The following is a 13,225-nucleotide window of genomic DNA, read 5'->3' as shown; positions in this document are numbered from 1 at the left end:
GGGACCATACCCTATCAGCTGAAAAAGGAATCAAAGCTGTCCGTCATATTTTGAAATAAACCTACGTACTCGGGTCACTAGGGGGCGTTCTGAAGCCAGGATATTTTTTCAAGTTTGCCTTAGCAACGTGAACATATGTAGCAAAGACTAACTTTGTTCGCAAGAGTTTGAATTAATTCCACTTTTTCCGCGATTTCGGGGGCGTACAGCCCCTAATCCCAGCGGATGTGCAACTTAAGAATTCCCATTCCGTTCATCGGACATGATGGTGCCTCCGTTAGGCATAGTGCCACTTTTGTCCGCAAGTTTAGGAACAACTGTCAGCCAGGTCCACTACAAATAAGTGTGACGTTGGTGTCAGGACAATTAACAATAAAGAAGAGCAGTTTTAGATATCGGTTACTTCAATGTTAAGCACGACCTGTCAAAAATATTATTAGAATGGTTATGTTAAATAAACGATTACAAACTATTAACACTTCACACTTGATACTTTATTATTTCAACATTTGTTTTCCATACCCACAAAATTCAATATTGATATGAGCTATTTCCGTATTCACTGTTTAACGAAATCTAATGGTTAACATTTTGTTGATTATGTTTAAGATTAATCCACAAAAATACAATAAAGGGTTATGATTGTTGTCAATAGACATGTATACACATTTGTTTTTTATTAAGCGTTTTTGACAATACGTCAATTCGAATGACGTAGCGAATACAATGCTTGTAAGTCTAAATCCACAGACTTATACGAAGTAATTATAACAATGCGGCATAATGATATTTGTTGGGAGGTAAATATGTTATGGTACGGATATTTGTCCGTTCATAATCATTGGCCCTTTTCTGCTTCGTCTAAAATGAAGCACCCATGTTGTTGACCTTCGTAAATCTTGTATGTTCGAGCTAGACAGGGGATCACGGTGGCTAAGCGGGTAAGACGCTGGCTCGCTAGCCTGAAGGTCGGGTGTTCGATCCCTGCATTGGTCGAGAAAGTTCATTCAGATTTTCCCGCGTGGTTCCCCCTTGTCAGTGATGCAGGACGGAGGGCTTGACAAGGACAGCTGTCTAGTCATTCGGATGATACGAAAAACTGAGGCCCCGTGTACACATTGGCGTGCACGTAAAAGATCCCTTGACAGTTGGAATTCGATATAAGAGTAGGAAGTAGTGCCGCTGTCCGGGCAAAATTCTCCTAGCACACTGTATGGCGTATGCCCGTCTTCATTAGCCCAGTTCGGAGCAAAACAGTAGGGCGTTAAACCCCATTTCATTTCATTTCATTTCGAGCTAGACAAATATACGCATGGATTACCCGATTTGGTTTAAGTATTGTTCACCATTTTAAGCTCAAATCAGTGCATGTTTCATACTTTAATTTGTCAGTGGCGGTTGTATCATATTAAGATTAGATATTAAATAGTGTTGTTTATTTAGATGCACTAATCCCATTGAACCCCACCTGTTTTTGATATTATTTCGTGAGTTTTTGTTCCAGACTTAAAGATACATTAGTTAATAGTTTTATAAAGAGTTGGCCATTCTTGCTATAATAAATACATGATAAAATATGTTGAAAATTTCAGTTAAATTACTTTGTTCTGAACGGAATTGTCACTGTTGGAAATTTGGACTAGAAATAGGCATTAATTGTGTCTGTACCGTCTATGAGAATTGGCGATCGTTTGATTGACAGACGATAACTCCACCCACATATTCTCAATTATCAAGTAACATGCCCAATGGCTATGGTAGCCTCGCTTGGCAGGCCTTTCATCACCCATTTCCGATAGTGACATCAGCGACTAACGGTAAACGTTAGCTTGGTCCGCCATGTATTGATTTAATTTTAAATGGACGACTGTTTAAATCCAAGCCGAATCCAAGCCATCCGTGGATCTACGGATTTTGAGCTTGTTGTGTAAATAAAGGTCTAATTAATAATTTCTATAATATCTGAAGCCTAAATAAAGACTTGCAATAGGCAGAGTTAGCTCTTGCATAATATATGTTTTAATAAATCCCACATGTTATTGGCAATGTTGTTTATAAAATTGAAATCACAGTCAGCTATACGGTAACCTGTGGTATATAAAACTATATATATAATGATGACCTTGTGTGTTTAGTCACAGTTCCTTATAAGATGTTAGTATCCATTTTCTCACTTGTTTCAAGGTATATACGAACTTGTGTTTTATGTAGAAGAAAGGAGACATGGTTAGCAGAGCAGAGACGAACGGAGACAAGCTAAGACGAGCTGATACAAACGTATAGGCGCACTCGAGTCCAGTCGCTGTCTTGGCATATGGGCGGAATGGTTGACTTAATATAGTGATGTGCCGTGTTATGTTATGTTCCTGTTCCTATTCCCAATGTAATTAAAACCCATATTTACTAGAATGGTCTTCAGCTATATACTAATAGTGTTACACGGTAAATATCACGCACTAAGAAAGATGCATTATACCCTGGCTTCTATTGTTATATAACTTATCATTTAGACCTTTATTCAGATGACAATAGTCAACTCTCTAGATCATTGGATGCCTAAGGTATTGGGTGGATTTTACCACACCCACCAACGACAATATGGACGATACTCACGGAGACACCAAATACAAAAACCCACTGAAAAGCGAGATTTCATTTGATATCGTGGCATGGTAATTGGCAATCCAGCCATTTCAGGCAATTTCTTGTGAAACACTCAAACATTCATTATTTCGCTCAGAATAAAGTAATTGTAATATATTCAGTTTCCAGTATATGTTGGTAAACTAATATAGCACACGTGATCAACTCTTGAATAATAATGCATAAAAATATATCTTTGACATACAAGGATAAAAGAAGCCACATTAACGTAGTTTGAAAACACCTCTAAAATTAAATAGAAGGGATGAGGCAATTCTTTTATTGTTTACCTGCAATATTCAAGGTCAAATGGCAAGAATACAGTTATAGTCCACAATGTTCAATGAATGTGTAAATGGTATATGAAGATGTTTATCAATGGTTTATTGTGGTGTTGGTATCTTCTACTGGTATTCAGCGAGACAGGTATCGATGTTGATAAGATGTATTATATGTTCATAATAAATACTCTCTCGATCAAATAAAGATTACTACACTTGCTTTATACATGCGATACAAGATACGAAACTTATTAGAGTAAATATATTATTGAAGGCAATGCACTATTCACGATTATGATGTTTATATTATAAAAACAGTACAGTTTGTTATGCTGTACTCAATATAGACTGGTCTGTAATGACCAAGTAATATTTTGTCAATAACACATATTGTCCATTTTACAGGAGAAACAAGGGCTGAAGTTAGTACAGCTTGTTATGGTGCACCAGGTATAGGAGGATGTACTGAACATAAACTGATCTGTATAGAACCATTGGTTATATCAATAACTAATGTAACGTTTGGATATAGACGAGGATGTGCTGTTAGTGGTGTATCTAGCTGTGCTGATACAACATGTTGTAGTGAACAGACTGGAGATTGTGTTACACCTTACAACCAAACTCCTCTATCAGTATTACAACAAACATGTAGTGGTAGATCAGCGTGTACTCTTAATGGAAATAATGGCTTGAATGAAATATCTTTATATTGTTTTGGTGGTAGTTCTATATTTCATTCATACAGCAAGATAGAATATCAGTGTCTCACAAACAGTAAGTGTATTAGTAATCCACACACAACTGACACTTTGATGAAGATAAACATTATGTTTGTGATTAATACGTTTAAGGGAACAATACTTGTCCATTGTTTATCGACGGTAATGTGTCAAAAGGGTGTATCTCGGGAAATTAGTCAAATACACTTTTTTTCATTTTTAAACTCTCCCAATTAATATGCACATTTATGTCTAAGCTGTGTGTCTCTACGCCAATTAGAACTGTTCTGGATATCACGTGTCCAAATGTATCTTGATTTGTGGAAATTTTGAAATGCAAAAGGTTCTATTTCTTAATCTTTAGAAATTCTTAGATATACCCTTTTGACACTTCACCGAAGTTATAAGTATTGATTGTGGCGTGGGAGGCAGGGAGTGCTTACTCTTTCCAAAACACCTGATATCATTTCTCATTTCAGGACTTCATATTTGTCGCTGTATTTTAATACATACTGTATGTATTTGGTGGTTAAAATGTATTTAAATTACTTTAGAGTAGTCTTTAACAAAACATCTTTTAAACCGTGCATACATCAATGAAACAGACTGACCAATACTTAAAACATTATATCTTCCTTAATTAAGAAATCATTTCTCCTAAATCAAGATTTGTAATTCCTGTATACCTTTTGTTCGCTCCTACACAACGGAACTTAATAGTGACTATTTTTTGGGGATGAACTAGTTTGTAAATACCACCCATTTTCAACTACTCCTGAATTTGAATTTTCTTTCTATCATGAATGTCTAATATATAATCCCAAGGATATACTATTTTAATCCCTATAATACATCATAGCCTAAATAGTGTGGGATATATGACAAGTCATCCCGTAGGATCTGTGTGCTAAAATAGATTGCTGTGTTGATGTGGGACCGAGCTATCCAGAAATATCGGGGTTCAAATTTTCCGACGCCTTGGCCATTCGAAAGGAGCCTTTTAGAAATCGGGACCTCTCTGACTGGGTCCAAAGCTATCTCGACCAATAATGGTTGCCTTTCATGATCTAAAGTGGTCACTGACTTAGGCGGGCTAAATACAAATTTCCAGTGTCGCTGAACCCGGCTGAACGTCAAACTCGGGTCGATTTCAGCTTAGATGAATCTATCATGCAGTACCACTTTGTGTGGTTTTTGAAGCATCCCTGGTCACATTGGCACAATCTCTATCAAAACATTTGCATAGAGATATAACAGGCAGACTATTTGTATGGCCACTTCATCACCCGTGCAGCCTGTTTTACAACCACATCGGTGTAAATGCATACTCCCCGCCAGTTACTCCCATCTACAGATGCAAGGAATTGGTGGGGTATTAGTGTCTCAGCCTTTACATGTATATGGTCTTCCTCGAAGACCGGAAATTGGTATTTCCCACAGGAAGTCAATGGAACCTACTTACAGTTGCTTTAAGAGAATCGTAGACGGGGTCGACATGCTGAAAGCCCCCAAAAAGAATTTCAGATCATGAAGATCCAACTATTGCTGGTAGAGATAGGCTTGGACTGAGTCCGATGGTTCCCGATTTCGAAAAGGGTTGTGCAAGGGACTGGAAAATTATTTTTTCATAGCTTGGTCTAAAATCACCCAAAACAACCAAAAGCTCAATTTCAGCATACTGATCCTACGGGGGCTGTTTTGGTGACATGTCATACTACTCTAAAACGGGTGCCATCTACATAATGTTATATTACAGCAACTCCTTTAACAACTCAGATAGCAACTATAACTACATCGCTTTCTTCAACACACCAACCAACAACTGAAACTACGTCGTCTTATTCAACACATCAACCAACAACTGAAACTACGTCGTTTTCTTCAACACCTCAATCAACAACTGAAACTACATCGTCTTCGTCAACACCTCAAACAACAACTGAAACTACATCCTCTTCTTCAACACATCAAACAACAACTGAAACTACATCTTCTAACGAATCTTCAGCTGCTGTTACCAGTACCCAAGGTAGACTGTCATTATTATACCTTATGTTGTAGTTTTTTATACAAGATGATGAAACACAAACTATATTCCATGATATACTGAATGAGTGACCAACGCTGCTGGTCCCAAGGTTACCCAGTAGTATAGTTTTCCGCAATCCTAGTCCAAACTATTGCTTGCGTAAGCTATGCGCATAAGACACGTGCAGGAGACTGGATACGCTTACCCGGTCTAAAAATCCACTCCCTCATATCACTCCTGTACTGAAAAAAAAACTAAATTGGTTGCCTGTTCAAGACAGGATCGGTTTCAAAGTATTGTATATTGCGATCTCTTAAAATTTTACATCCCCATTAATCAGAAAATGCTTTGTGTTCCTCGGTGGAAGTTAAAGTCGTTTGTTGGTCGCTCTTTCCAGGTCGCTGCATCTACAAAGTGAAACAAACTATCATTAAACCTTTACAGAATTCCTGCACTTATTGAATTCAACTCTGACTTGAAAACTGTTTGACTTATATTATTAGAGACTAGTGTAGTATGTGCCATGTGCACGTTGTTCCGATTTAGCGCTTTATAATAACTTATTATTAAACAATCATAATACCATAGTATTTTTTGCAGTAGGTTACTTTTTTGTGTATTAAAGGCAAAACATTCAATACTTAATGATCGACATTCGTTGAGATGTCATATTATGCAGGTCGTAATTTGCGTTCTCTCTCGGCCGTGTTTGTCTTAATGGAAATTTGTTGAAAATAGCATTATTCAGTGTTATAAGGCTCTTGTATAAGATATACAATTTTTGAACAAAAGATTTTGTAGGGTGACCCACCATAAATAAATATCTCCATATATCTCCATATATCTCGACAACTACGCCACAATATTTATATATATGCCAAGCCTTAAATCAGTTTCACACAATTATAGCTATGACCATTAATCATCTATAAATAATAGACTGAAAACTGGTCCCAAGTGTCGTCCATAACATCCAGACACTTTTGAGTAAAATATAGGTTACGTGCCGTTGTTTTGAAATTAGTCTCGCTTAACCAGTCTATCGACCATTCTACGTTTGATTGACAGGTCGGGATAATCAAGACTACTTTTTTACAAAACATAACAGAAAGCTAGAACAAGAAATTGAATTTAGAAATAAGCACGTTAGGTAGCTCAACAATCGTTTTAAGAACCTTGTAAAAGTAAAATGAAACTACTGCTAGTATCATGTTCCTGTCTAACCCGAGTGATTCAGAGATATTATTTGTACTAAACCAATGATAAAGCAATTTAAAAAATGAAACGAACGTAATTTCTAAATCTGCTGTAATAACCAAGAAGCTTAATTTCACTGCTATTCAAAATCGTCAACAATAAATTTTTTACGGCTGTAATAGTTGATAGATTTGTAGAGAATTGCACGTGCCATGGCTATTTATAGTATCATACTGTTAGAAAGTTGGTCTCGGCACGGCAAATGTGTACGCTTCAGTGGTAGTCTCGAACTATCAGCGGTGGACTGTATTTCTGTAGAGTACATGTGTCACCCTACATTTTTTTTATTTCTAGATTCAACAACTTCTAAAATAGGAAGTACAACTACAGGTAATTATTTTATAAATTAATATAACTTTTTTATTTGTGTAAAACAAACTGTTTACTTGGTTGTTATTTTCATCTGAGGTGTTAAGTAGATGAGTGGTGGATTAAAAGAATTATGTAAAAAAAATTCCGCGGACACGTGGACTTTGACTATAAGGTCTAAGAAAAAAAAAATCTTGAAACAAAATTACGAATAATGTATGGATGAATCAAAAAATAAATTTAAAACGGATACAGTCTGAAATTTAAAAGGGTAATCACATATATTTTACAGTAATTACAATTAGTTAATGGTGTTTTAAATGATCTTATATTCTGCTATTCCAGTCTCAGTTTGTGAAGGTCTGTGCTACGTTTCAAAATGAATGTTAAGACAAAAAAGATGAATATCACCTATAAACAGATCTTGTATTTGTATTTCAACGTTTGATCCAATCACTAATTTAAGATAAACTTATAACAGTCCTAAAAAATATTTAAACAGCTTTCTGTAATTTATTATAGATCCTACATTAGGCGCCAAGACAGGAACAGGTCAGTATAAAATGGTGTAAAAATCATTACATAAATTTAATGTCTAGATTTCTTTGTATTTTTCTCATTTCAGCAAGTGTGTTTTCCTTTCATAAATCATGTTTGTACAATTTTAACCTGTTTTGTCATAGGTTTTTTTTTTACAATCTAGTTTTTAAAATAACAGTTGTAGTTGCTATGCAAACTGGCGTTCTGTACTCGAATACCAATGTTTAATGTCAATATTAGAGTCCATATATATGTTAAATATTAGTTTTTATTTTATGATCAGTAGTGGAATACCGCGTTTTATCAGTGAAATAAAAGTGTTATTCCACTGGCTAGCAGTAGTCCATGTTGTTTTTACCTAAAATGACTGTAAAATCATAAAATAAATAGAACATTTGTCGTTTTGTCGTGAATAACATATTTTATTTCATCTCTAAGCAAGAAAACGTTTATATTTTCACTCATGCTACGCATTCGTGAAAATATAAGTTTTCTTGCTTCTCGATGAAATAAAATATGTTATTCACTCTAAAACGACAAATATCCTCTATATATTGTTTGTATTTTATATTATCATATTTAGATACCGTAGAAGGCAACTACAATGACTGGTAGAAGCTTTCCGGTTACGTTGTACCCCGAAGTCGAACACGTGTTCAGTTGATGAATACGTTTATTGCGTCGCGTTAATATTGTTACATTGAAATACCTAATTCTACACTGACAGGATATACAAATAGTACCCAGAATACTTCATAACAATGACACAATTAATGCATCACAGTTTCACATCAAATACTTCTACCCTTAACGTTATTCGTTAACAAGGCACTCGCACGTTAAATTAATCAATAGGTACGCATTAATGAACGAATGCGGATAAATGAACGTGGTTTCTCTGATAATATAAAAATAACAGTAATTTACAAAACTATTTCATGTCAAAGATATTAACTTAACTGATAACCAATGCATTTGGTCTGGTGAAATATGATGAAATTACATTATCCTTACAATAATATTCAATGTGCCAAACCCCCGCATCTCCCACATTTGTAAAACTACCAAATTTCCAATACCATGTTGAAAATACACTGAACTTTATATTCTTACGTTCATCATATATTTAGGTTACCAATACACAAATGTGACATACAATTAATGTTCGACTACATCGTATTACTTGTTCACAACACTTTAAGTCAACTTGCAACTAGCACTAGCGGCATACATTATACTTGGCGTAGTTACACATAGTACAAATGGTGTACTAGGCTTTTTATTATGATGCAAATAAGGACTTATGCCGTAACAGATACTGCTGTGGTAGGTTATGTATATTGTATATTAGTATTGTTAGTAGTCTTTGCTCACTACACTTATTATTTTTGCGTTTTCCGAGATTCTATCCGAATTATCGCCCTTTATAGTGTTAAAATGGTTTGACGTTCTAACTCATGACGTCAACTGGCAGACTATCGCCATTGAGGAGACGACCACTGTCAAGATTGGTCGCATTATTTCTGTTACGTCTTTTTTTTTTATTCCTGATTGTTTTTAAATTTGAGTAAAGTCTGTGTCAGTGGACGCTTACGGCTGCCCCCCCGGATCCATTCACTTGATTTGATATCTGTTTATTTGGTGCAAATACTGCAATGTCTATTTTCTGTCTTGTCCGCAGGTTTATCTTGTAGATTTTTGTTTTGCGTGTAGTGCGGTCCTCCTGCACTTACTATTAGATACTGATATACGAGGTATAATTTGTGGTATATTAGTTATATATGTATATCGTATATTATTATATTTAGAAACAGATGTAGGAGGTACTGTTGGTGTTATATTCGAACGTATGTATATTGTACATTATTATATTTAGATACAGATGTAGGAGGTATTGTTGGTGGTATAGTTGGCGTTATACTTGTTATTGCTATTGTTTGTGCAGTCATATTCTTTATTAAAAGGTGAGTTTTATGTCATTAGAAGAAATGCATCAATTTATAAGTATTACAGTGTATTAAGCAATGAAGCACAATCGATCATAGTGGACGAATTCGGCAAAATAGTCGACATTATATTACATTGTGTTAATAAATTAATGAAATGACACAGGATTTGACATTCTAATGTTTTGCTCCTATTGGGTAAACGCCATACAGACGCGGGAAATTTTGCACGTACAGCGATGCATACGTGCAGGCCAGTGTGTATACACGGGACCTCGGTTTATCGTCCTATCCGACAACTACACGCTGTCACCTGTCAGTTACTCTTTTCTGCACCACAGGCAGGAAGGGGGAGGGGGATGACGCCGAAAATTCCGATGAACATTCTCGGGATCGAACACAGGAAGCTCCATGTCAGCTAGCTAACTTCTTTGTCACAGAGCCACCTTGGGTCATCAACAGTGGAGGTAGTTCTTATTCATAAACGGTTCAGCATAATATCCCACCCGCTTGACACCGACTATAATTGTAGATAAAGGACAATGCATATTTAGTTTGTTGTTGATTTCGATTAAAGGCAGTGTGTTGTGAAGGAACATTACAAATCATTAATGTTAAAAACTTGTAGCTCTGACGTATTGTTGGATTTATGCAAAAGAGGCTAACTTTGGGGATGTCCAATAAATTAGAATCTCCCATGAGATTCATACATAATCAATTATAAGCTTCGACTACTGGGTTGTCTTCGGTGACTTCTCTCCAAATGTATATGTTAACTGCCAGTATCTGTTGATTGTTATCTATTTATTTTAGGCGAAAAACAGATAAAAAACAACCAAAGGATGTTCACGTTAATGAAAATGATTCTAATCGACGATATCAAACTGATACGACAACCCCTCGAACAACGACTCCTGTTCATTATGAACCGGAGAAGAACAGCTACAACAGTAGACCAACTAGTGCCAAACATTCGACCGGGGATGACAATTATAACCATATTGGAATTAACGGTGTGACTTCAGACGATGAATATCATCATCTTAAGGGACCAAACTCTAATAAGCCAAGTGTTCCAGATAGTAATTATAATCATATTGGTTCATTTAGTGTAGCTGAGGATAATTACCAACATATTGGAGACAACAAACCTCGGATTATTACTGAAGATACCTACAATCACATTGGTGGACACGATAACACTGGTCTGGACGGTGATGACTACCATCATATCGGTGGTAACCATGAACATCAAGTTGTAACGGACGGTACCTACAATCATATTGGAGTTGATGGTAACGATATACTGGGTAATGACGACTACCATCATATCGGACACGGAAATATACAACCGATTATAATAGATGGGGAATATTCTCACATTGGTCGTACTGACGTGTTAGAAGGAGAATATTCATTGGCTAAAGACATTTAATATCCAGGATTTTAATGACAGTTATATTCGTGTTCGCAAAATGTTTCCACTGTTCCAGAAAATGTAGCCTTGTGTACACATGGATCATACCCCTTTCCTGTTTAAACATTATTGTGTAAACTTCGAATATGTAATCTGGAATAACATATTACTAATTAGAGTAAAAAACGGTTTGCCAAAAGTGATCTTTAAATTAAAGTTAAATTTGGGAATATTGTTACAGATTATAAATACATGTTCTCTACAAGATCTGACAAAATGAGCACGTGAATCGCTGGCTTTAACCATTTAATGAAATTAACAACAACCAATTAGTTGTATCTGTGTAAAGGATTTCTCAATTAAGGCATGCATATCGTAATATTCAAGAATTTAACCACCAAACAAGATAGGATAGTTTCGTATAGTAGAGGTTTAGGATATATTTCCTACTGTGCTAACAGTTATATGTACAGTATTCTACCGACAGTTTACTTGCACATATATTGATAAATAATAGTTGAAATCGATGTAATCTATATGTGCTAATATATATGGTGGCCTATCGCTATCATTCATTATTGTATCAAAACATTTAATAAAATAAAAAAAATGTTAAAGTTGAAAATGAAATTAAATTATAATCAAAGTTAAACTGAAAATGAAAATTAATCTTAAAATAAAACTAAAGTTAAATCAAATTGAAAAGTAAAATAAATCCCATCCCATCCCATCCCATCCCATCCCATCCAAAATGAAAAGTAAAATCAAATGAAAAGTAAAATGAAAGATAAAATCAAATGAAAAGTAAAATGAAAGATAAAATCAAAAGAAAAGTAAAATGAAAGATAAAATCAAATGAAAAGTAAAATGAAAGATAAAATCAAATGAAAAGTAAAATGAAAGTTCTTCGTAGCCTATCGCTATCATAGTACCCCATAATGCTTTGCGCCTTGGCAGAATTGACCTAATTGAACAATAACCCGTATTTAAAATCGTTAAATTAATCAATGTAATTTTCGCTGTAAAGAATACCCGTATCTTTTAATGCTCTAATTAGGCTACATGTAGGCCATGTCACTCCGTTTCTTTTTATTTTTGGATGGAGCCACGGTGAGTCGAGGAATTCCAGCCCGCGACCGAGAGAGAAGCGGGCCAGACCAGGCGGCGGGAAGGGAAAAGCTCGGAAGCGAGGTTTGGCCGCGAAGCCGCTCCTCGGCCGACCCGAGGAATTCCAGCCCGACCGCCTCTCGGCCGCATCTCTCTCCAAGCCTCGAGACGGGCACCCGACCGGGTCTGTTGCCTGGTATTTAATGAATCATGAACAGTTGTAGCTTGGTCACTGACTCTACTTGGTGCTGAATCATATTGTTGTTTTGTCTGTGATTTCAACTTCTTCGATCTTCTATAATTATTGAATGAAGACACATATTTTACTAGACTGCGTTCAGACATAATATGTGATCATAAGTATATGTTTTTATACTTGGAATAAATGAATGAATAATGATAAAAATATCGAGCGGAAAATCAACTATATGTTGTATGTAATATAAAACTCACCCTTTAAAAAAGAATATGGCTGCACAGGCAATAACGATAACTAAATCAAACATAATTTCAATTGCCGCAATACTAAATCAATGGAATCTTATTAAATAAAAATATTTAAAATTTATTTTGACAGTTTTGATTATTTGTGCACATATAGATCAGAACAGCCTGGATCTCTGGCGTTTAATTCATTTACTCCAAATATAAAGTCCAGTAGTTACACAGGGGCGGGTTAGTGTGGCACAGTGGTACATATCCATCGTTGATATGTTGATGTTTTCTTAATTAAATGTTAAATAAATAATCTGAGTACATTTTAGTATGGGTTAAGATATGAGAAATTCGAAATAAAATTGAAGTGATATGGGGCCTAATTCTCTGCACCAATCCGGCTAATAAAAACGATCGTACGCCATACAGTATGCTTTGAGGTAAACATGACCAGATGGAAGCGCCTCCACACGCAGTTCTAGGGATTCTTTTAAGCGCACGAAACCCTGTATCATACTCGGTATCCCTGATGGTATCGT

General features: G+C 35.6%; 1 protein-coding gene across 1 annotated transcript; it reads left to right on the top strand.

Moving 5' to 3' along the window:
* Positions 1 to 3,462: 3,462 nt before the first annotated feature.
* LOC126810661 (uncharacterized) lies at positions 3,463 to 12,932 on the top strand. Its single transcript, XM_056098823.1, has 7 exons — positions 3,463 to 3,469; positions 3,561 to 3,701; positions 5,403 to 5,675; positions 7,227 to 7,262; positions 7,764 to 7,793; positions 9,658 to 9,745; positions 10,541 to 12,932. The coding sequence occupies exons 1-7, from the start codon at positions 3,463 to 3,465 to the stop codon at positions 11,160 to 11,162; spliced, it is 1,197 nt and encodes a 398-aa protein (XP_055954798.1). The 3' UTR covers positions 11,163 to 12,932.
* The last annotated feature ends 293 nt before the right edge of the window (positions 12,933 to 13,225 follow it).

The sequence above is a fragment of the Patella vulgata genome, chromosome 2 (genome assembly GCF_932274485.2).
Source record: "Patella vulgata chromosome 2, xgPatVulg1.2, whole genome shotgun sequence".
NCBI lineage: Eukaryota > Metazoa > Mollusca > Gastropoda > Patellidae > Patella > Patella vulgata.
Note: the sequence above shows the minus strand (reverse complement) of the source record. Positions and strands in the feature narration are given on the sequence as shown.

Excerpts from the sequence above, each read along its gene's own strand:
- LOC126810661 (XM_056098823.1), top strand. Across the intron at positions 5,676-7,226 it reads TGCTGTTACCAGTACCCAAG|ATTCAACAACTTCTAAAATA; the intron begins GTAGACTGTCAT and ends TTTTATTTCTAG. Across the intron at positions 9,746-10,540 it reads GTCATATTCTTTATTAAAAG|GCGAAAAACAGATAAAAAAC; the intron begins GTGAGTTTTATG and ends TATTTATTTTAG.